The sequence below is a fragment of the Ictidomys tridecemlineatus genome, chromosome 12 (assembly GCF_052094955.1).
Source record: "Ictidomys tridecemlineatus isolate mIctTri1 chromosome 12, mIctTri1.hap1, whole genome shotgun sequence".
Classification (NCBI taxonomy): domain Eukaryota; kingdom Metazoa; phylum Chordata; class Mammalia; order Rodentia; family Sciuridae; genus Ictidomys; species Ictidomys tridecemlineatus.
In genome coordinates, this window is record NC_135488.1 from 102,546,768 (window position 1) to 102,573,155 (window position 26,388).

Below are 26,388 nucleotides of genomic sequence, written 5' to 3' on the forward strand. Positions count from 1 at the left end.
ATGAATTAGTTTCCCTATATCAAAGAAAATATTCGGCATTTGGTTTTTTGGGATTGGCTAACTTCACTTAGCATTATCTTCTCTACTCCATCCATTTACCTGCAAATGCCATGATTTTATTCTCTTTTATTGCTGAGTAATATTCCATTGTATACATATGCCACATTTCTTTTATCCATTCCTCTATTGAAGGGCATATAGGTTGGTTCTACAGTTGAGCTATTGTGAACTGTGCTGCTATAAACAGGGATGTGGCTATGTCCCTGTAGTAGGCTGTTTTTAAGTCCGAGTATAGACTGAAGAGAGGGATAGCTGGGTCAAATGGTGGTTCCATTCCCAATTTTCCAAGAAATCTCCATACTGTTTTCCATATTGGCTGCACCAATTTGCAGTCCCACCAGCAATGTATGAGTGTACCTTTTCCCCCACATCCTTGCCAACACTTATTGTTGTTTGTATGCATAATAGCTGCCATTCTGACTGGAGTGAGATGAAATCTTAATGTAGTTTTGATTTGCATTTCTCTAATTGCTAGTGATGATGAACATTTTCTTCATGTTTTTGTTGAATGATTGTACACCATCTTCTGAGAAGTGTTTCTTCAGGTCCTTGGCCCATTTATTAATTGGGTTATTTGGTTTTTTGGTGTTTAGCTTTTTGAGTTCTTTATATACCCTAGAGATTAGTGCTCTATCTGATGTGTGAGGGGTAAAGACTTGCTCCCAAGATGTAGGCTCTCTATTCACCTCATATTGTTTCTTTTGCTGTGAAGAAACTTTCTAGTTTGAGTCCATCCCATTTATTGATTCTTGATTTCAATTCTTGCACCACAGGAGTCTTATTAAGGAATCTGGCACCAAAACAGACTGGCAGACCAATGCCAATTGTACAGAATAGAGGACACAGAGACTAACCCACAAAGTCACAATTATCTTAAATTAGACAAAGGTGCCAAGAACATGCATTGGAGAAAAGATAGTCTCTTCAACAAATCGTGCTGAGAAAACTGGAAATCCATATGCAACGAAATTAAATTAAACCCCTATCTCTCACCATGCAAACTCAACTCAAAATGGATCAAGGACTTAGGAATACAACCAGAGACCCTGCATCTAATAGAAGAAAAGGCTTTATTAATTTTTTATTTGATTCTGGAGATTAGAAATATTACATTGTTGGGAGTGAAATTTGGTGTCCTCTTTAAAAGTGACAGAATATTGGGGCTGGGGATGTGGCTCAAGTGGTAGCGCGCTCGAGCATGTGTGTGGCCTGGGTTCGATCCTCAGCACCACATCCAAACAAAGATGTTGTGTCCGCCAAAAACTAAAAAATAAATATTAAAAATTTCTCTCTCTCTCTCTCTCTCTCAAAAAAAAAGTGATAGAATATCATTCTTTCAGGTATTTCACTTGTACATCAGCTTGAACCTTTTGAGGGTTGTTTTTTTAAAAATTTCTAAGAGAAGGTCTAGAGTAAACTTAATCTTAAGGAGAGGCCTTTTAATTCTTCTTCCAAATGCCCCAGATGTTCAGAAAGGTCTACCTACTCTAATTTAACTTTAACACCTTCCAATTATATGTAAGTTCTGATAATTGTTCAGTTTACAGCTTCCTGATAGTTGTTTTTTCCTCAGAAACTATTTTCTGTCCCCATCTGATGGAGCACATACCAAACACATGCACAGTGCACAATACAGCCGTAGCTTTTCTCAGTTTTACTGTCTCACGTTTTCCTTGTAGTTTTTTATTATGGACATCTAATTTCTTGGTCCTTTTTTCCCTTCCTATGTTATTCATGGGTAATATATCTTTATCTTTCCAAAGACTTTAATAGTGTTTTGTTGTTGTTTTCAGTTCATGCACTCATTGTACATTTCCACAACATACTTTGTTTCTTTTGCTCTCCTTGAAGTTGTGGACTTTCCCCAAAATCCTAATGATCCTTGGCTGTGCCTGTTTTTTGCAGTGCTCTATAACTGCCTGGGAGGGCTTGGTGCAAGGCTGGTCTCTTCTGGTAGCCTTCATTGTTGGACAATTAGATGGCAAGATGGCTTTTGCTTACAGTGCAAAAGGGATCACCCCTTATATATCTATATCCAGACATTTAGTGACTATGTAGTGTCTCCTGAGAAAACATGTTCAGTCTTGTTATGGTTTGGATGTGAAGTGTACCCCAAAAGCTCACGTGTGAAACAATGCAAGAAGGTTCACAGGAGAAACGATTGGGTTCTAAGAGTCTTGACCCAATCAATGAATTAATCCCCTGATAGGGATTAACTGAGTGGTAACTGAAGTGGTAGGGTGTGGCTGGAGGAGGTGGGAATTGGGGGCGTGGCTTTGGGGTACATTTGTATCTGGCGGGTAGAGTCTCTTTACTTTCTGATCATCATATGAGATGTTTTCCTCTGCCACACTCTTCAGCCACGATGAAGCTGGCTGCATATGGACTGAGACCTCTGAAACCATGAGCCCTTAAATAAATTTTTCCTCTTCTACAATTGTTCTGGTCTGGTCTTTAAGTCACAGCAGCAAAAAAAAGCTGACCACAACAAGTTTCTCATACTTAATGGGGAAGGGAGCAAGGAATCTAAGTCAATTAGTATGCAGACTTCCATTTTATCTATTTTCAGTACTTATCTGTTTCCCTAGTTGTGCCTGCTATCCCAGAGTCTGCAGCTTCTCTGTTTCAATTAGAAGAAACTTTGTGTGTGTGTGTGTGTGGTGCTGGGGACTGAACCCAGGACCTTATGCATGCTAGGCAAGCACTCTACCAACTGAGCTATATATCCCCAGCCCTAGAAGAAACTTTTGATCATTTTATCTAATTCTTATTTTGTGGATAAAGAGAGTAAGACTCAGAAAATTCATTTTATCGATGTAACATTGTCAATAAATGGAGAATGTGATTCTTGAATCTAGGCTGCCGACTCCTGCTGTAATGTTCTGGTCAGCTAAAGCATGCTTCCAAAAATGTCATAGATGACTCAAAATTCTTTGCAGCTGTCTGGAAATCTTGATAAACTTTCAGGAATTGGGTCATGATAGTTAAAAGCTCCAGTAAGATTGAAATAAATGAAGATCCACATCAGATCCCACTAGAGTGACAAGACGAAGGTAAGGAACCCTAATAAATTTTGAATTTTAGTTAGTTTCCTTCAGTTTCAAGGTTGCACAATGGTTTTATTCAACTTTGAAATCTGATGAGTGAAAAAAAAATCAATGGGTAGACTATCAAAATATCTCTTAATTAGGAGAACACTAACATAGGTTAGAATGATAGTGACATACTTTCATACATTGTCTCCTAAATAATATTCCACAGAAAACTCGTACTTGAGAAAAAAAATTCCATAATCAAGAAAGCGTAGGCAATAGTAGGTTAAAGAAATCTAAACTGGTTTAATCCAGGACCTTTCAAAACTTTTAAGAGGTAAGTAACACTTCAACAGGAAAATATATAGGACATGCAGCTTTTGCCTGGGGTATTTTAGCACAGATCATTTTTTTTACCCCTTGCAACTCATAAGACTAGTGTTCAAGGAGGATGTTCTGGGAAATGTGATCTGACCCACTATTATGTTTCTGAATGTTGTGTTATGGAATGCTTTGGGTAAGAACATGAAATTGCTCTTCTTAACAACAACTGTTCACCCTAACATCAATCATGAGAGGGTAGAGATTATGCTATTATTTAAAATATACATGAATTAAGTTCATGTCTAAATATAACTGTTTATTGTTTATAGATAAAGATACTTCATTCTTGATCCCTGCCACCCTCCCCCGCAAAAGTTTCTGCAACAGTGAGCAACAAAGTACTAATCCACATTACTGCTAAATATTTAAAACAAAGAGTTGTCCCCAACACATACTATTCAGCCTGGAAGTGGGTCTGGCAGTGGTGGACTGAAGTGAAGCTGGTAGGATCTCCGATTTGACAGTTACACTGGTGACTGTAGCATCCATCCTGTCTGTCTCACACAGGCCTGGCAGCTGTGCTGCCTTCTCCAGAGTGGGCAGTAACTGATCAAACTGCTCAAGGTCAGCTGTAAACTAAGAAGGGAACCAAAAGTTAACAAAAGTTAGAGAAAATATGCTTTACATTTTCACTTGAAACAATGTAGAAATAAAGTTGCTCCTCTGAACTCTACAAATTAAATGTGAGTATGTAAGACAGAAGAGATAATTAGAGCATTCTATCTATTCCACTGGGAAGAAAAAGAAACACTGGATGCTTACAATAATATACTACAGGATATAAGGTAATACACATAGTATGTATTTAATGTTATTTGTTTATAAGAAAAGGATTGAACTAGAAAAAAACCGTCAAGAATACTATGTTTTAATGGCATTATGGGTTATTTCTTTTTCTGTCATAATTTTCAAAATTTTGCAGAATGACCTACTTTACTTTTAGATACATTTAATTTAAAAGTTTGGGGAAATGTTTTAAAGTTAATAGTATATCATTCTTCAAAGATCTCAGAAAAGTTATTTCCCACTTAAGGATTTAATAGCTTAACAAACACCTTTTAGAATAGGGAGTCACTAATCTGCCTGAGCTAATAAATAGAAGAAAACTGACCTTTTTTTTTTTTACAAAATAATTATACCACGGTTTTTCTGAGATAATTAATTAATATAAAATATCTTTCTGTTTGGGTTTCATTATTTAATTCAATTAAATTTTTTTCTTTCTAGATTCTAGAATTATATGTCTGCATTTTTAATGTCTTTTTTCAAAATTATATTTCTAAAGTTCAGACATATTGTCACATGTAGCAGTTCACTCATTTTCATTGTTAAATAATATCCTATTGTTTGACTATGTCACAATATAATTATCCATTCTTCTGTGATGGATTTTTGAGTTGTTTCCAGCTTTTGGCTAATACAAGTAAAGCTGCTATGAACATTTTTGAATATGTCTTCGTTACACATGTGCCAAAAGCACTACCTATAAAGGAAAAGATTGACAAATTCAACTATATTAAAATGAAAAACTTTATAAAAAAAAAAGACCATTATGAGAATGAGAAGGGCTGGGTTGTGGCTCAGCGGTACAGTATTCGCCTAGCACGTGCAAGGCCCTGGGTTCAATCCTCAACACCACATAAAAATAAATAAAATAAAGGTATTGTGTCCAACTACAACTAAAAAATAAATATTTAAAAAAGAGAGAGAGAATAAAAAGATAAGCCACAGGACAGAGAAGGTATCTGCAAACATATAACCAAAAAATGTCTCACATCCAAAATACATAAGGAACACGTATAAAAGTCAATAAATAGAGAACAAGAGATTAGAAATCATGGGCAAGAGACTAGACTAGGCGATTTACAAAAAAAGATATCTGGGACTGGGGCTCAGTGGTAGCACACTTTCATTGCATGTGTGGGGCACTGGGTTCAATTCTCGGCACTGCATATAAATAAATAAAATAAAGGTCTATTAACAAATAGAAAAAATATTTTAAAAAATCCAAGGAACCAATGACTATTTACCAGAGAAATGCAAATTAAAACTATGAGCTACAATTGTTCATATCCTGGAAGGTTCAACTTAAAAGACTGACAATACCAGGCATTAGAAAGGACAAAGAACAACTAGATGGAATTCTCACTCACTAGAAAATGCGCAATTACCGGGCTGGGGTTGTGGCTCAGTGGCAGAGTGCTTGCCTTGCACGTGTGAGGCACTGGGTTCGATCCTCAGCACCACATAAAAAATAAATAAACAAAATAAAGATACTGTGTCCATGTATAACTAAAACAATATATATTTTTAAAAAAAGAAAATGCACAATTACCTAACAGAAGAGATTGTCTGCATATCTTATGATCATGCAATTCTACTCCTAGTTATAAACTTGGCAGAAATGCATGCATATGGGCACCAAAACAGATGTACCAGCACATTAGAACTACACAATGGCATTGTATTATTAAAATGTTACTTTTAAAATTTTTAAGTGTTTAAAGTTGTTTTTATGTTTTAAAAGAAAAACAATATTAGTTTCACTGTTCCAAGAAATACGAGACATAGCTTTATCCTCAAAGAGTACACATATAAAGAAGTAGTAAAAATAGTGTTACTATAAATAGTAAACAGACAATACAAAGCTTTATGAGAGTAGAGAGGAAGGGATTATTTGGGGAAAGCTTTAGAGAGATGCTATCAGATACAAGGTGGTTTGTGAAGATTAGTAGAAGTTCAGCAGGCACAGAGAGAAGGGCAAGGCAGAAGATGCTTAGTGGAACATAGCTTAGCCTGAGGATGGCAAGGGCTTCTATATGCCTAGATTGTAGTATGCCTATGGAAGAGAGAGACTTTTGTGAGATGAAAGCAGAAAATCAAGCTGGTTCAAGAAACTGAAGGACCCAGGTAAGTGTGAATCTTGTTTCACAATGGAGAGTCTTGTTGGTAAATTGTTTTATAAGTACATACTATTTATTGAGTGTCACCTATTTCATGAGTATCTCTATTCTGTCTCTAAATAATCTGAAAGCTCTTTGTGTGGAGGCATCATATACTTTTTTCTTATATTCCTTTAAAGTTCATAAACAATTATTCAATACAGGAAACTACCTGTTTATTTTCATACTAGCCCCACTCGACCCTAAGCATGGGGACTCCTTATCTATAACAATTTATGAATTTTTAAAAATTTACTTCTGTTTCAGGGCATGTTATAGAAAGGCAATATTCTCCTACCCAGGATATTCAAGTCGCTGTCTCTGACAGGGGTTGAAGGTGGTTACAATCAGATGAGAACAAAGCCAGCCTGAGAAAATGCCTGAACAAGGTACCCTTGTCTAACTCCTCACATTTCTCTCCCACCTCATTTGTATCTGAGGTTTTCAAATTTAACTACACATTGGAGTTATCTGGATTGTGTCTTTAAAATGCAGATCCCTAGGTTCTACCCCAGAGTTGGATTAAATATGTGGGGTTGGGAGGAGGGAGCAGGAAAGGGGAAGGTATTTTTGAAAAATGTTCAGAGATGTAAACTCTGATTTCATAGAAAGAAATAAAAATCTACTTTTTATAATGCTACATTAATACTGTAGCCCCCTAAAGTTCTAAAGAGAATTTCTGAGAGCATCACTGGATTTTTCAATCTTTGATACTAATCTGTTAATATATGCCCAATAGATAGAACAAAACACAGCAGAATCCAAACCTAGTCAATGGTTGGAGTAGAATAAATGGGGGGGGGGTGAAAACAACTAGAAATGGCCATTCTGAGAAGCAAGAAATCACCTACCTGGCTCTGGGACTCCAGTTTAATCTCTTCAGGAGCGGGTTTGGTCATCGGGGTTGGGTTTGTGTTACAAGGATCCATCTGATCTTTCTTTTCCACTTTCACCTTTACATCATCCAGGCTAAGGTTTGGAGTTGATCTTAAATCTTTCTCATCTTTGTCTAAAAGGTAGCGCAGGAGCTGATGGTCTTTTGATTCTTTTTTCTTTGAAGTATCCAGTTCTAGTTTTATATTGGAGTTTCCTTGGGCCTGTCCAGTTACTGACACAGAAGTAGATGCACTGTCCTTTTTATCGGGCTCCACGGACAAAGTGGTGATATCTGAGGGACTTCCCTCTTGTAAGAGCCGGTGCAGAATTTTGTGCCGCTCTGTCAGCGAGCTATGAGAGGAGGGGCAAGTACCTCCTGAAGAGTTAGCAGAGGCAGAGCTGGAAGTGCCCGTGCAAGACAGTACTTCTTTGCAGCTTGTGTCTATATCAGCATGCCGTAACTGCTGTTCTGCAGTTGTTGTCAAAAGCTGCACTAGTTTGTGACTGGTTTGAGAGTATTTACTGTCTCCATCTGAGAGTCTGTCATTGTTATGCAGAAGCCCTGAATCCAGGGGTTTGCTATCACTAGCACTGTTGTCAGACTGTATCATTTCATTTAAAATGGATGCAATCTCTTTGTTATCTTTGGACTCAGCTTTTGCTGGTTGTATATTTAATCTACTAGGTGAATTCTGTGAGCTCATCTGCCTGAGGACTGGAGAACTGGCAGAGAAGCCAACAGAGTTATTGGGTCCTTCATTCATGCCCTGTAAAGATGTTACAGGGATGTTTGAATAAGATCGATTACTATTATTACAGGCACTACTTGTCATGCCAACTGGGGAATTTAATGTTGGAATATTTGGAGGAAATGAATTGTTTGGCATCCTGGCCCTTGTTGCCAAGCCAGAAGTAACCTGTCTCCTTGGAGACATGAACTGTGCTAGGGAAATTCCTGTACCTTCCATAGGAGAATTATTGAGGTTTAAAGAGGGGTTACTGCTCTGGGAACTGGCCTGTCCCTGGTTTAAGGCAACATTGGCTACAATCTGATTTCCAGGTGAGCATCCAAAACTCCCTTGGTTGTTGCTAGAATTACTATGACTACTGCTGCTATGAAGGTCTGAGCTCTGATGGCGGTTTACTCTTGTGGATACCATGCTGCTGTTGGATGGTGGCAATGTGGATGAACGGGCCACACCATGAGCTGGAGAGATACTAGGATTGACTGAGGGGTTTACTCGGGGAATTGACATTCCAGAATTAGTGTCATCTTGAGGAGAAAGCCCACTGTGTTCCCTAGGGGGAAAAAGACATTATTATTCAAACACCTTGTTTCTATTTATAAGACAAAACTATTAAACTCATTAATGTTACAAGCTAATACTATCAAGTAAAGAGCTTCTGTATCACCTTAAATTAATGAAAAACAGTGGCACTGTGAAATAATCAGCACCCCTTACTAGGAAAGAGTGCTTGTAGATCCTTAAATTGGAAAATGGTCTCAGTTACATGAAAAATAAATTATTTTTGGCATTGGAAAAAATTTAAGAGATGTACATTTAAAATTTTTCTAACCTTAATACAAATAATTAACATTATGGTAACACTTGTGGTTGAAATGAAACTCCCCACACCTTTGTTTATAAAGCACTTATTCATGATATTCCTGTTACAGCTTTTAAGTATTTCAACTCCAAAGAGGAAGACTGGGTAAGGAAAATACTGTGTCACTGATGTGAAAATTAAAAAGGGTGACATGCAGACATAGCAGATGTTTTGAAAGAGAAATCACAATATGAAAAAAAGAACTGCTAATTCCACTCACAAGAATAATTTTAACTAAAACTAGAAAAACAAAAACAAAAAACCAGAATGCTGAATTCAGGTTTTTACTGAGTTCTTTACTCAAGTTCACTATTATGACAACAGATTTGTGACTGGCATTACCATGTTCCAATAAGCAAAAACATCAAATGAGAAAAAGATGAAGTGAGGGGAAATGTCTTTTTTTTTAATGCTACATTTTAAGCAGTTGTAAATGTAGGATTTTTGAATAACTCTTAGTATAAAAGAATAGTTTTGCCATCTTGAAAGATATTTTGAGAGGGAATAAATTAGTGGCAATAACATTAAAAAATCTCAAGTTGATAGTTTAATATCATTAAAAGTTAAATAGTTGTAGTTTCTGTGAGAAACTGTCAATTGAACTCAAGAGCCATAAAGTTAAAATAGCAGTGTTAACAAACTATAAAATCTCTTCTAAGATTGTAAGTTCGTATATGGAAAGTTGAACATTTTTAGGCACCTTTTTATTTGTACCCCCTAAAACATACTTTCAGTCTCACATTTTCTATGTGCCTTTATGAACAAGAAAGCTATCTGGCAACAAAACTTTAAAACCCAACACGGATAAATTGATTTTATACTCATCATACTAGTTTTATGCCTAACTTAGAATTTCTGTTTTCTAGCTACCAAGAGTATAAAAGTTTTCTTTAAGAAGAGATATGTGAACTGACTTATTTCATATGTAGCTCTCCAAATAAGTAGTACCTGTCGATGATATGAATTCCCATGATGAAAGGCTGCATGTCTGGACTTTGAGGGTAGCAAAGTTTACACTTGGTGTGGGCGCTAAGCATTGTCCCATCATTCAATATGAATCTATAGGATGGGCTGGAGGCAGTGCCACGAGTCATCACTGTTTCAAACAAAAGAGAAACCTAGTTAAAATCCTGATACTTGAACGTTGGGCAAAGGAGAATTACCAGGCCTTGTTTCTACCTAGGACTTCGTTTTAAATGTTTTCCCAATTGCTGCCCACTCAAAATCAAAAGAAAGTTCAGACAAAGCAGAAATCAGAGGAGGGAAATGAATCCATCTGAAATATACCACTAATTTACTCCTACTTCAATGGGTCCCTCCTCATATAAATTAGTTTTATGAAGAAACCTCAAATCAGGAAAAAATTAACCTTAACTGCTCACTACAATGGGACAGAATTCACTGTCTCTACTAAAAATACCAGGAAGTACTTTTCTCCCCTTCACTTTCTGTGTCATCTTTAACAAGTTATGTTGTGTTTTGATTTTTTGCTAGCTGATCTTTAAATAACAGCTCTATTGGGATATAATTTATAAACTATAAAAACTCACCCTTAAGTTTTGATTGGTTTGCAGCATTTCTTAACTAATAATCAAATTTAATTTTTCACTAAAAAATTTGAATTATTAAGGTCCCATTTAACAAATTATTAAATGCATATATATGTACTATTTTTTAATGTTTGAATTTTTGAAGTTTAATAATAAGCAAATTACGATAAGGCCAATGATTACTAACATAAGGAAGAAAACTAGATTAAAGCAGTCAAGTCACTTATTTTTAAAATCACTTTATAAATAACATCATTTATTTCTGTCTTAAACCTCTACTAACAGCAGACAAAATTCTAACTGCAGAGATAAATGCTTATTAAATATGTAAAAGCTATTCCAAACTACTAATAAAATTTTGTTACTGATGTTTTAGTAATACAATGGAATTCTGTTTTAAGAGCAATTGGTTAGATTCAGCTATACCAAGGTAAAAAGTCATATCCACTGAAACACAAGAATTGCTACCACAAATGGTTATTACAGTTTAACCAGTAATAAATATTAGTACTATATTTCAAGGACATTTCAGGAGGGGTTTCAATTATATTTTAAATGACATGTGAAAGAGTCTTAAAATGATCAATTAGCAAATAATTTTTGAAGCTACATATTACTTTAAGAAAAAATATGCTCTATTTTATTGTCTTGGGTATGCAAATTAACTGAAGAAGGCAGAGTCTATAGTATAACAAATCTGCCAAAGTACTAAAACTAGGATATAAACTTAATTGAAATGATTGAGACTTATTATGCTCAGGGGCTGGGGTTGTGGCTCAGAAGTAGAGTGTTTGACTAGCATGTGTGAGCCCTGGGTTCGATTCTCAGCACCACATATAAACAAACAAATAAGTAAAATTTATTTTCTATTGAATCAACCACATTCCTTACCCATCTGGCAATTTCAGCTAAAGCACTGGTACATTTACCAAATATAAGAATGAAGAAATTTACTATCTAATAAAATAATAAATGATGAAAAAGAGTTTTTAAGGGAGACTTATAATTTCTGTGGAAGGATTTAAGTAAATGTTGTAGAAAATCCTAAAATCATATTAACAATCCCAACTATAAAGTGGAATTTTAAAATAAACTGAAAAAGCTAAAGATAAATAAAGGGCCAGAAAAGACATACAATGTGTTTTATGTTATTTTACTTATACCATTTTATCCATTTCCTTATCTTGTTTATTTCTCTCCAGTAGGTCCATCTGCTGGAAAAAACTCACTGCCTAGTCTACAGAGCCGCACTGTTTTTTACAGTAGCCATCAGGCACATATGGCTACTTAAAATGAAATAAAATTGAAATTCAGTTCCTTAGTCACACTAGGCACATTTTAAGTGGTCTAGAGCCACAATCAACTACTGACTATCATACTGGATAGCACAGCACTAAATAATCTGACTTTCAAATGCATTTTCAACCTTACTTCTCATTACTTCTTAAACATTTTTCCCATATCCCTTTTATGCATTTATTTTTCTTCTTTAGCTACAATAAGCATAAGGTTTGGTACTATGTCCCATACTTGTTTTCTACTCTCCATTGAATCTTGCACTATGCTTTGCTACAAAATCATCCAGTAAGTGCTAATTGATCTTTGATTTGAATCTCATCTAATTAAGCTAATGCTGATGTGTGATCAGCTGCCATAATTTTTTTAAGTATTGGGATTTGAACCTAGGGCCTCATACATACAAGGCAAGTACTCTTAACACTAAGCTATGTTATCAGCCCTCCCTTTTTTCCCTTTTAATTTCTCATTTAATTTTGAAATAGGGTGTTGATAATTTTGTAATGGAAATTAATGAAAAGAAATTTCTTTATTGACAAGTCCTATAAAATGATTCTCAGGTCAAACTGAGAATTTTAAGATATATAATGTGGATTACAGAAACATCAACAGTCTTCTAGTTATGCTGTCTAAACTTGTCTATATCTAATCTTGTAAAATTTTTGAAATTTGAGGCACTCAATTAATGCAAGAAAATTATCATACTACTTTAAGAGAAATTACCATTATTTTAAGAGAAAATATGCTCTATTTTAATGTTGGGTATCCAAATTAACTGAAGAAAGCAGAATCTACAGTAAATCTATACCATAACAAATCTGCCAAAGTACTAAAACTAGGATGTGAACTTAATTGAAATGATTAAGACTTATTATGTTCAAGATTTTTAGTTAGATTCTTTTTTTTCTTTCAGTGTTGAATCCAAGACCTCACACAGGTGAAGTTAGGTTATTCATTTTTGATTATATTGTGAGGAATAAGACAGCATATTACAATCTATAAAATCAGAGTTGGAAATGAGAAAAAAGTTACATTTATTTTTATTTTTTGCTCTGCTAGGGATTGAACCCAAGGTCTGGAACATGCTAGGCAAGCACTCTATTCACTAAGCCATATTTACAGCTCTTAAAATGCCAATTAATTAGAACCCAATAAGTTTTTTCAGTTAACTAAAATTCTGGTGCTTTATTTTTCAGATGAAGAGGTAGTAAACAGCAAGGCAGAACAGATCAACTAAAAGAATAAGCCAAGGACTCAGATTTAGGCCTGATTTCTCACTGTGTCATTTGTAGATTTAGGATTTAGTGCAAATTAACATTAGTCAATTTCAGTTTATCATTACTTAAATGGAGCCAGTAAGATTGTGGGATAATATCTAAGCATGGAGTCTAGTACATAGCAGGTTTTGAATATTTCCTGAATCTAAAGCCCAAATAAACAACAAATAAGCAGCTTATGAAGTACAAATGTCATACACACATTTAGTAATCCCTAAACCCCATTTATACCAATAGCTTCAATTATGTATAACCATCACCAACACTTTGTATTGAGAGATGAGTAAGGTACCCACAGCTATTTATGGACTTGGTTGGACAAATGTTTACTCTGCACACCAAATTTCCCTTTTAAGTGGGTTTTAATGTTTATTTTGATTACAGGCCTTGTCCTCACTTCTAATATAGTATTTCCAGCTACACAGCTAGTAGCATTTTGATCTCTGACTTTTTTGCTCATTTCTAAAACTTTTTGGAACATTTACTACACAGGGATATAACTGAATGGGTATTACTAATACCCTAAAAACCCTCCAAAAAGTTTTATTGGGAAAACTTCATGTTTTTCTTTTCCAGAAAAGACTCAACCGATCCAAACAGCCAAAGAAACATTAAATTTTCCTTGGTAATGCCAGCTATAGAAGTAGAGCTATTTGGAATTTTGATCCCTCCTAATTTGGTGATGAGGTAACCTCAAAATAAGCATTTCTCATCAATGTTCAAAAATGGGTGGTATAAAATGTATGGCAGGGTACAAAATATATGATGGGATACAAAATGTGTGGCAGGATACTACAGGTCAATGTTGGTATCAGTTTGTGTTTCTTTTTGGTATTTCCCTAGACATATACAGAAAAGAATGCAATTTCTAAAAAATGTTACCAGTTAAAGAAAAATAATTGCTCCCGGAAGTTCTAAGATTGCCAATGAATAAACTCTATTCAATGTATCAAAATTTCTATGGAAGGAAAGTAAACAAATATTCTAAATATTTTCAATGAAGTTTGACATAGAAAGATTTTCAGTTCACTCTGCCATGTATACCCTGGGTTTAACTACATTAAAAGAACATTTTGATTAATCATTAATATGGGTCCCTATGCTTATAGCAATATTTTCAAACTTCTTGATGCAATAAACCCTTTCTCAAGTCTAGGTGTGATATCTTTTAAAAAACAAAAATACCTTCATTTGGAATTATAAAGTTAAGGTAATAGAAAGATGAACAAAGAACAAGTAAAGTCATTTGTAACCCCATCACTCAGAGATAACCACTATTAACATTTTGTTAATCTTCTAGAATAGGGTATATAGAAAAATATACAAGAAAAAGATCATACTCTATATTTCTTAGCCCACTTTTTCATATGTCATGAACACTTTGAAGACATGAAATGATGCTCTATTACATCACTATAAGTAGGTAAACAAAACTTTCATAAAACTAGTTTGTAGATTATATAGCCCATCATATAGTCCATATTTCCCATGACCAGCACTCTCCAAACCTGCAGATAGATTGTGCTACAGGAAAAAAAGTATTCTGTGGAAAATAAGTCTTAGTAACAAAGTTTATTTAGTAGTGTGGGGGCAGGGCCAAATACCTTGGGAAGCATTCTAACCCAGACTCTTTTAAAGCAATGTTTCTGAACTGAACAGAACTTCGGAACTTTTTCCAAATTAACTCCAATTGCATGGAACTCCTCCTAGTTTTAAACAGTTCTTCAAGCAATCCTAATACCACTTCCCCAGTCTCAATGGAGAACCACATGTGTAATCTAGTTCATGTAAAGTGCTCCCAATATTCTTTAAAAAAATCTTTATTTCATTTATTGATTTTTATGTGATGCTGAGGATCAAACTTGTATAAGGCAAGCGCTCTGCCACTGAGCCCCAGCCCCAGCATCCAAGTATTCTTACATGACTATAATGCATTTCCAAATTTGACTGAGGAAAATAGTAAATGGCCCTTAAAACCACTTTTTGAGTTGTCTCTGCCAAAAGAAGCTGAAAAACTAAGCTAAGAACTAAAATTTTTAATGCATATTAAGATTTTACACCAGTTGCTGCTTTCAAAGAGTAAGTTAATGGGGCAAGAAAATGATGACAGATGGAGGACAAATATTTCTTGCCTAAATATCAATCACTATAAAGTTTTATGTGAAATCAAGAATATAGTGTCATAATTTGTTTCACTCTTTTTCCAATTTATTTACTTATTTAAATTGACAGATGATCTTCTTTATCTATTCTGTATGATGCTTTGAATACATATTCATTGTGGATAATTAAATCTAGCTAATTAACCTGATATGGTTATCATTTTTGTGATGAGAAGGTCTAACATCTATTCTCCCAGTATTCCTTAAGAATACACTATCATTAATTATAATCACTATACTATGAAATAGATGTCTTAAACGTCTTCTATCTAACTATAATCCTTAATCAACATCACCTCAATAACTCCTCTTGCCTCTGTCAAACACCCAGCCTTTGGTAACTACCATTCTACTCTCTATTTCTTGGAGATAAACTATTTTATATTTCACAAATGAGTGAGATCATGTGGTATTTGTCTTTCTGAGCCTCAATTATAGTACTTAACGATCTCCAGGTTGATTCATGTTGTCACAAATGACAGTATTTCCTTCTTTTTTATGGCTGAACAATATTCCATTGTGAATATATATTGCATTTTCCATTCATTCATTTGTTAAACGCCTGAGATTGTTTCCATATCTCGGCTATTATACTGAATATTACTGTAATAAACATGGGAATGCAGATGTCTGTTCAACATACTGACTCAATTTCCTTTGAATGCATACCCAGGGGTGGGATTCCTGGGTCATCTGTTAGTTCTATTTTTAATTTTTTAAGAAACTGTCATACTGTTTTTCCATAACAGCTTTAACTAATTTACATTCTGATTGAAAGCATGCAAGGGGTCTCTTTTTCCCACATTCTCATCATCGCTTGTTATCTTTCATTCTTTTTTTTTGATACCAGAAATTGAACCCAGGGATATTCAACTGCTGAACCACATTCCCAATCCTTTTCTTCTTTTGAGACAGGGTTTTGCTAAGTTGCTTAGGGCCTCACTAAGTTGTTGAAGTTGGCTTTGAACTTGCGATCCTCCTGCCTCAGCCTCCTGAGTAGCTGCAATTATAAGCATGTGTGCCACCATGCCCAGCTTCTTTTGTCTTTTTGATAACAAACATTGTTAACAGGAGTATGTCTCATTCATTTCATATTGTCCCTAAGTGAAGGAGGCAGAAAGAAAGCTGAAAATGCAAATTATACCTTTCTCCATTCTTAAGGAATCAATGGTTATTAAACTTAAGTATTATACTTGAGGCTGGCTAAGATAACTAAGCCTTCATCTGAGATTTTAATTCAACAGGTCAATATACTTAATGGGTGATTCTCACGTAAGTGTTCCAGGGACCACATTTCTCCGACCAGTCTGCATAGTGCTGATCATAAAATATCAGAAAAGGATGTGCTCCATCCATGAAAGCTGTTTGGCAAAATATCCAGAATCTCCAAAGTACTACAATCAGAATCATGTAAACTGGATATCTTAACTCTAAGGCAACACAAGTCATTTCTAAAAATGAATTTAGAATTCATTTTCTAATTTAGAATTCATTGTCTAAAAAAGTTGATGGAGAAGACATAAAGAAACAACTACAGGGGAAGTGGTATTGGATTGTTTATATTCTTTACATTTGCCTCTAAATTGTTTCAATTCATATGTTAATGAGAGATTAGTTCCTTTAATCAATCTGTTTTATAGAGAATTCTAATGGTTTAGAAATATGTATCTTATAGTATGGCTCAATTTTATCTATGGGGAGCCCAGTCATTTGGGCAATGAAATAATAATCTGGACTTCTTGTAGGAAATTTATATAAATTATAGGCAAATAAAATTAAATCTTTTAAGTAAAGCCTCGGATGGCCTAATTTAAAGCAAAAGTCAAAGAGACCAACAAAGTACATCAGTGTGTTAGGCAGTGAGTGAAGACTATGTAAAAGTCAAATGCCACTCTGGGTAGAGGATATCACAAAGTTTGCACCTGGTGGATGGTTTTAGTTAATTATTATAATGGTTTCCAAACCTGGCTACACTCTGGGATTGCCTAGAGAACTTTAACAAAGTACAGATTCTTGGATCTACTTGGTGAAATACAACTCTGTGGGGTAGCATGAGCTTAGTAAGGCCCACTGGAGGCCAATGATCAGTAGGAAGAAGTAACCAGGATTGTGAAATTTATATAGATGGATCCAAGAAAAAAAAAAATCAAGCTACTTCCATATTTTATTAGGAAGCAATTGACCTAAAATGTAATGAATGGAAAAATCATCTGTAAACTGAGCAAATCTAATGCTATGAGGGAAATGTTAAAATTAAAAAGATAACAACAAGGAAAAAATTTTAAATTTTTCTTCAGGAAAGTCACATACTTTAATTTATTCTGTAATCTTGAATTAGGTAGCCATAGAAAGAGGCTAAATCAAGGTTACAGAATAAATTATATTGGAAAAGGAATATTAATTAGGCTGCCAAAATTACACAGCATTATTTTAGAAGTACATCAAAATCCCTTAATTCTGAATCTCTGTGAACTTTCTGACCTTAATTCTCAAATAATTTCCCTACCTATCTTATAGTACTATTTAATTCCTTCAGGATAAGGAATATGCTTTTTTTACATTCCCAAGAATTTACTAAGACAGTAGCTATTCAAGAGGTAGTAATTTTATAGGACATAGTTTTTGACTTGGAACTTCAACCTTCTTCAGGAGATACAGGTGCTTCAACAGTCATGAAGTTAACATGCACAGTACTGATCTCCATATCTAAAAGCTCTCTGGCATGCTTCTCTCTTGGGAATGATGTTTAAGAGCCAGACAAAAATATCACTTCCTTTCTGAGTTCATCCTTGATTCTCCAAGTCAGAATTAATTTTTTCTTTGGATATACCGCTATTATATGTCACACTGATTTTTAGAGCTGTCATATATTTTCCTAATACATTCTGAGTTGCTTAAAGGTAAAACCCTGATTCTTAGTCACCACTGTATCTCTGGTGCCTTATCACACAATGTTCTATGCATGTTAGAAATTTGATATATGTCTGCTGAATGAATGAACAAATGAATGAGTGAGTGACCACCACATGACATCCTGTTCTTTAGAATGTGCATCCTGAAATTTCAGGATCCACTCATGAGTTACTTTGCTTACCCATTTCTTCCTTTCCTACAACTGATTGTTACAGAAACTATAATTTGGAGAAAATACTTATCAAGCCATAAGTTCTACACAAACTATTCAATATTAATAAAGAGCAAGATTACTGAAAATAATTGAGAGAAAACTTTACCTTCTTGAAACAGTTGTCTGGCATAAGATGGCTCTCTGCCCTGAGGTTGGAAAAATGCATAAATGCATTTTCTCACTAAATCTTCCCAGCCAGTTCTGCCAGCAGCTCTCAGAGAACTAGTATCGATAGAGATGATTTTACCTACGTAAAGAATAAAAGTTTACATTTCTGATAGCCTCTTAATACAAATCTTTCAGATTTCAAAACTAAAAACTGCATCTAAGGAATATACTCTCTCCAATGCTTGACAGACAAAAGCTTTAAAATCACTATTAATTTTTATTACATATGGTAATATAATATATTAGGGATTTGATGAAGAATTGCTTTGGTTTTAAAGCATGTTATACACTAGTATAGTACAACCTAAAATTCAGTTCCAGCTGAATATTACAGCTATATCATAATGACCTGAAGTTGCTGAGACTAATGCAGTTCAAACTTCTCTGGCTTGCTCTTCGATTTGGCCTTTTATATGCTGATTTGGGAAAGAGAGGCAGTGATGAAAAGAATACTAGAAAGTAAGCAAGTTTTTCCCTTTCTAGGTAGAAAGGGCTATAGGCAACACTGATCTAAACAAAGACCGAGGCAACAGAAGTCAAATTAGAAAAAGAAAATAAGTGAAAACATTAAGATGTGCTAGGCATTATACACACAGAGCGTACTGTTTTATAAAAGCCAGTGGTAATCTGCTGTTGTTGCCATATGTGATCAAATTTTCCATGTGGTTATGAGAGAATTTATTAGTTATTCGTCAGTCAGGGGCCAGTTAATCTAGTTTGTGATTCTTCAGATCTGTTTTATCATATATTTTATACAATCTTATATTCACACAAAATAATATAGGTTAAATATATTTAAATTAGAAATTATATTACATAACCTAGTATGTAAACCTACCATCCAACTTCAGAACTTGACATTACTAATATCACTCCATTATGCGCACATTCTGCCTTTGTCCCATTCCCCTCTGTCTTTATTTCCCTTATGAATAGGCATCTAAAGTGGTCCCAGTTTTTTTGCCATTTCAATCAATGTTGCTATGAACATCTTTCACATGTACCATGGTACATATATGTGAGAATTTCTCTAGGGTAGGACTAGAACTGGGCTGCAGGTTTTTCAAATGTTCTTTATAACACTAACTTAAAACTACTTTTCAGAAACCTGTACCTACCAGCAATGTTTCAGAGTTATTGTTGGGGCTGGGAAGTAGCTCAGTGGCAGAGCTTGTGCTTAGCATGTATGAAGTTCCAAGTTTAATCTCCATCACCAAAAAATTTACTGCTAATCTAACATCCTTTCCATGACTTGGTATTGCCAGGTACCTTTATTTTTCAAATTAGTAGGTGAAAAATGGTATCTCATTGTGACCTAAATTTGAATTTCCTCAATTTACTAATATTGTCGAGTATTTTTCATCTTTATTCACCATTAATATTTTCTCTGTGAATGCCGGATTGTGTTTTACCCATCTTCCTTTTCCCCATACAATCAACTCAGATCTATTACACTATGTGTGCCTTCCCAATTAACTAATTCCTTTTTTTTTTTAAAAAAAATTTTTTTTTAGCTGTTGACAGATTTTTATTTTATTCATTTATTTATATGCAGTGCCAAGAGTCAAACCCAATGCCTCACACACGCAAGGCAAGTACTCTACCACTGAGCCACAACCCCAGTCCCTTAACTAATTCCTTTTTTAAAAAATACATTTAGTTATAGATGGACACAATATCTTTATATTTTATTTATTTATATGAAGGTGCTGAAGATAAAATCCAGTGCCTCACATCTGCTAGGCAAGTGCTCTACTGCTGAGCCACAACCCCAGACTTGTGTCTATGTTTTTATGTCAAAGTTGGCCCAGGAGACAGGAAGAAAGACTGGAATTGTGGGACTACAGTGGAAGAAGTGATTAAGTTGTCAGTAATGGTACTAAATGATGGGGTAATGCAATGACTACTTTAGAGGAGAATCATGAATAGCTTGATTTAGAATACTTCTGCTTGTCGGAGGAAAACTTAACCAATAACCACCAACCAACCAAATGGAAAACAACAACAAAAAAACCACTCTTCAACATTTTCTGGTAGGAGGCTTTTTTCTTTTTCTTTTTAAGGGACATGGATTACCCCATGCAGAGTTAAAAGCACATTACTGAAATTTAAGAAAGTAATTATTGAATAATTATTTTAGTTTGTTATTATTTTTGGCAAAGTCAATTCTATGATAAAATGTTAGTTTTACACTTTAGGTATATTTTATATTCCTCTGGTATCTTTGTACAAGTGTGTACAGCACAACGATGACTCTTTCAATAGTAGAAGGCAATATAATATAAAAGAAGAATTCTATAAATCAGGGTAAAGATTTCTAATTCCAGTAATCAGTTATCATTTCTTCATTCATAAAATGAATAAGCTAGATTCTGTAGTCTTTGAGGTTCCCTCTGTATCAAAATTATTTATGGCCTAGAGGTTAATATTTTTATTTAAAATGATCATTGTTAATTTTATATATTTATGCATACTGTCAGGTATAGCTGAAACTTTAATTTTTGGTCCTTAGAAACAAAACTATCAGTATTATTAACATTGTTCCCATGGGAAAATGCATTCTTTAAAATGATCCAATTTAGGATTTAATTAATTAGAAATGTAATATGAGGAAAAGCTAAAGTAGACTGCTCCTAAATTATCTTCTGAAATTTCAGGCCTCTCTCATTTCTGGCATTTATTCTGCAGTCTGACAGTCACCCTTTCCAACGAGTTTTCATTCTGCTATCTCATAAAGCCCTTATTTGGTTTCTTTTTATATTAACCAGATATTGACACAAAAGACCAGCTTTTGATTTTCAGTGAACTCTTATTTCTTCTTCATATAAAATATTTCTGGTTTTACTACGGGTTCATTTATTTTTCCAGTGCTGTTCACTGGTAAAAAATGGAAAGCAACACGAATCATGGTAGACTCAAAAAGGGAATGAAGGAAAGTGTGATAATTATTAACTACTATCTTCAGGTGCTGTCTCTCCAAGCTCATAAACATTCTCCTTACCATTTTCTATTAACTGTGCTAATTTATCCATACCCACTCTTTAGGAAAAGCAGTTGGAGCTGGGCATGGTGGTACATGCCTGTAATTTCCGCAACATAGGAAGCTGAGGTGGAAGAATTGCAAGTCAGAGGTCAGCCTTGGCAACTTATAAGACCCTGACTCAAATAAAAATTAAAAAGGGCTGGGGTGTTGCTCACTGGTAAAGCACCACTGAGTGCAGTCCCCAGCATCACGCACACACAAGCAAAGCAGCTGGGAGCTTATTTTTCAAAAACTAAAACCAAGCATATAACACAAGAATATTAGATTTTAGGAACTAAAATATTTATTAAACATAAACATCATGTAAATAATGACATAAGTAAAAAAATTCACTTAATTAAAACTGAATTTCAACAAAGAATAAAATTCAATAGAAGTGTTTTTTTTTTAAATCACATTTTATTTAGTCAAAAGACAACTGATTATCTTCTTTTTTTTTTTTTTAGCTAAAATCTATGTCATTTATTTAGTCAAAATACTACAGGGAAACAGCCACATCAATGTTTATAGCAGCACAATTCACAATAGCTAGACTGTGGAACCCAATCAAGATGCCCTTCAATGGATGAATGGATAAAAAAAACATGGCATATATACACAATGGAATATTACTCATCACTAAAAAATAATAAGATCATGGCATTTGCAGGGAAATGGATGGCATTAGAGCAGATTATGCTAAGTGAAGTTAGCCAATCGCTAAAAAACAAATGCCAAATGTCTTCTCTGATATAAGGGGGGTGACTCAAAATGGGGTAGGGAGGAAGAGCATGAGAAGATTATCACTAAATAAGGAAGAGAGGTGGGAGCGAAAGGGAGGGAGAAGAGGAATTGCACGGAAGATGGAAGGAGACCCTCATTGTTATACAGAATACATGTATGATGAAGTGAGGAAAAAGAAAAAAAAAAAGGAGTGTGTCACATTTGATTGGGTAGAGAGAAGTGATGGGAGGGGAGGGGAGGGGAGGGGGGAAAGGAAGGACAGCAGAATAAAACAGACATCATTATTGCTGTGGGTATATATGTGACCGCATGACCAATGTGATTCTGGTACCTGTACATTCAGAAAAATGAGAAATTATACCCCATCTGATTCAAATGTATGATATGTCAAGATCATTGTAGTGTCATGTGTAACTAATTAAAACAAATTTAAAAAAGAGCAAAAAAAAATCACATTTTACTCAAATGTATATCTCCCATTATTTACCTATATATTAAAATTAGGTGAGTAATAGAGATTTAACTCTGATTGATGTAAAAGCATGAACACCTGAAGTGTTAGGATGAAGATAAAATTAATCAATTTAGGACAAATGTATAGGAATTACAAATAACAATAGCAATTTTTAAAATTTTTTTAGTTGTAGTTGGACACAATACCTTTATTTTATTTATTTTTATGTGGTGCTGAGGATCAAACTCAGTGTCTCGCACATGCTAGGCGAGCGCTCTACCACTGAGCCACAACCCCAGCCCCCAACAATAGAAATTTCTCACTAAAAAGCAAATTAAAGTCAGAGTTTAAAAAGAAGGGCTTAGGGGCTGGGGATGTGGCTCAAGTGGTAGCCTGCTCACATGGCATGTGCGTGGCGCTGGGTTCGATCCTCAGCACCACATACAAATAAAGATGTTGTGTCTGCAGAAAACTAAAATATATATATATATATATATATATATATATATATATATATATATATATATATATAGAAGGGCTTATTTTCAGGGACTCTCCTCATTACCCACTTTGCATCTCTGTTGCCCTTCTGTTAGTTCTTCCAACACACCTCTCTACTTTATTTGTCTTAGGGCATTTTCAGCTGTTTCCTCAATGAGGAGTACTCACTCTGCACTAAGACCCTTCCTCAATGTCCCCTTCCAACACCCACACTTGGACAGCTGGCATTACTTTATCCTTTGGGACCCAAGGGCTCAATATCAGTTTGAGCCTCAGACAGGCTTTTTAGAGCCGCTGATTTTAAAGCAGATCCTCCTTTACACCACCTTCCACACTTATCATCATAAAACATACCACAATATATAATTACATCATTGATTTTTGCTCAACCATATACACCATGAGCAATCATACATAGTGACAGCTACTCAGAACTCAATCAGTACGTGCCAAATAAATTTAAAGAAAAAAGAGAAATAGTATATACATTTAAGCATAATATTAAAACCACTATATGCATACCACTTTGTAAATATATTTATGAATATCTACATATATTTATGTATCTACTGTTTCAAAATTTCTTTGAACATTTTTCCATAACTGTAAAAAAATTATAACCAAATATAGGCACATGAATAGTTAAGTAAATATTGTTCTCTCCAGCACCCTGTTTTATGACAATGATGATAGCATCTAAAATGCACAATATCAAGAAGACTATTCAAAATATTTTCTGTATAAGACACAGAGAGCAAAGGCTGAATATCACAGAACAGGAGGATATAACATTTTGAATATAATCAGTTTTAAGGGCAGAATCATATGATTAATACCTCTGGAACATTCTGAACTTTATAGTAAGTACCTGTAGTATCTTGCTTTGTCATAAACGATTCTACACCCGTAATAGCTGGAGGCCGAGGTAATCTCCGTGCAATACAAATCAAACATGACTGGAAATCTGTCCAAAAAAAGGAGAAATTGAGGAAAGAAGGTAGAGACAATGGTTTATAACTATCTGATGTTAAAGATTTTTATAAAAACAATATGTATTACAAGATTTGACATAATATTTGTAATCTCTTTGGTCTAAGAGTATACTAAAGTTTCTAGCAACCAGAAACTGGCAGCTCTCGTTAGAAGAAAGTTAAAATAAAATATTCCTTCCCATGGAATGCTCTTACATAAAGTAGAAACAAATACATCTCATGTATTTGGATGATAACAATTGGAAGTACTAATTTTGGTTAGATTTAAGCAGCACCATGTTTTGTTTTTTGGTGCTGAGGATTAAATCCAAGGCTTTTGCACATGCTAAGCAGTTGCTCTACCCCTGAGCTACATCCTGAGCTCGTAACACTTTGTGTTTTAAAGTATACTTTTTTAGTCAATTTCCTGAACCCATCAGTACTTTAGGGTAACAAAAAAGTATTCTGATAATCACCAGGAAGATAATTATTACATGTGAAAACAACCTTTACTTCTAGAGAAGTATTATTTTTCTGACAGATAACTGTTTTTAGGATACAAAATTTTTTTTTTAAGTCCCATTCTTAAATTTTGGCTCCCTTTCTTGGTCCTTACTCCAGTTCCTAAACTTAGCTCAGTCTAAGTGTACATGGAAGAGTTATCCACTGTCACATATTTAAGTCCATACCAATAACATGTTCATATTAGAGCTTCAGCAACATTTTCATCTAATCACAAGCCTTCTACTTATAAATTATCTTTCATAGCCTGAAAAATATCTATTCTATGCTTTAATGTTCCCTACATTCTAAACTTGAAATTTTCTAAAAATCTGAGCTGTTCAATAGCTGTGGTACATTTCCAACTGACAACAGTTAGTTACAGCTCTTATTTCTTGAGAGTAAGTTGGTTTAAATTACTTGACATTTTAGTGCGTCACCTTATAGCTGAGAATTTGGAGGCATGTTAAAGGGGTGATTCTAGATGTTAGTAATTTTTTTTAAATATTAAGAAATACATAGCAGCTGGGCATGGCGGCACATGTCTAAAATTCTAGCAGCTCAGGAGGCTGAGGCAGTTCAAAACCAGTGTCAGCAACTTAGTGATGCCCTAAGCAACTTATTAAGATCCTGTTTCTAAATAAAATACTTTAAAGGGTGTGGGGATGTGGCTTAGTGGTTAAGCACTCCCTGGTACCAAAAAAAAAAAAAAAAGAAAGAAAGAAAGAAAAGAAATAAATAGCAAACTGAATTACTGCAATAGATAATACAGTATACAAAAATAATATCTGAAGAAGGCAGTTCATAATTAATTCCTTCCCTGTCCTTTCAAGTCACAGAAAAACCAAACATTTTAAAATCACTCTATTCTTTACCTTCTCCATCTTCTTGAATCGATTTTGGCTGTGACACAGTGAAACACTGCATTACTTCATACCGTTGGCAGGCTTCTTGGTTCTCAGTACCTGGCTCATCTGGAGGGTGAATTAGCATCCTGCAGTTAAAAGTATGGCTATTTCGGCGTGTTGCCTCTTGAGGCCAAGGAACTCCATTTACTGGGGAAGGAAAATTGATATATGTGCTTGTGAAAAAAGTACAAACTCCAAAGATACAAAAGATATACTTCAAGGCATTCGGTCAATTAGATAACTAATAAAAGACAGATCACTTCAGATCTAACAATATCCTAAGGCAAGAGGGTACTTATGTTTCTCGGGAAACCTAAGTATCTACCAGTTAAAAATCATAACATTTCCCAAGAAAATATATAGGATCTCCCTCCCTCAAATACTCTAATATATTAAGACAAATTCAAAATTATTATTTTGCTCAGAATGTTATAGCAGATTATTTTTTTAGTTGTAGATGGACACAATACCTTTTTATTTAATTAATTTATTTTTTATTGGTGCTGAGGATCAAACCCAGGGTTTCGTATGTGTTAGGCAAGCGCTCTACCACTGAGCTACAACCCCAGCCCGCATGTTGGTTTCTTAAAACCATTTTGTTTATATTTTATTAATTTAACTAGCACAGTTCATATGCTACAATGCCTTGCTTTCAATAGATAATAAATTATACAAAAAAGAAAGATTGGGGCTGGGGATGTGGCTCAAGCAGTAGCGCACGCGCGGGGTGCTGGGTTGGATCCTCAGCACCACATAAAAAATAAAAAAATAAAGATGTTATGTCCACCAAAAACTAAAAAATAAA

At 34.6% G+C, this 26,388-nt stretch overlaps 1 protein-coding gene across 8 annotated transcripts in view; it reads right to left on the reverse strand.

Moving 5' to 3' along the window:
- Positions 1-26,388, reverse strand: part of Ncoa1 (nuclear receptor coactivator 1) — a 238,080-nt gene that overhangs the window by 48,942 nt on the left and 162,750 nt on the right. For all 8 annotated transcript variants that reach the window (XM_078029572.1, XM_078029574.1, XM_078029573.1 and 5 more), the window contains 6 exons: positions 25,551-25,730; positions 24,072-24,167; positions 18,421-18,561; positions 9,851-9,998; positions 7,270-8,593; positions 3,872-4,052 (listed from right to left, as the gene is read on the reverse strand). In XM_078029572.1, the coding sequence (XP_077885698.1) occupies positions 3,872-4,052; positions 7,270-8,593; positions 9,851-9,998; positions 18,421-18,561; positions 24,072-24,167; positions 25,551-25,730 (2,070 nt within the window). The remainder of the gene's footprint in view (positions 1-3,871; positions 4,053-7,269; positions 8,594-9,850; positions 9,999-18,420; positions 18,562-24,071; positions 24,168-25,550; positions 25,731-26,388) is intronic.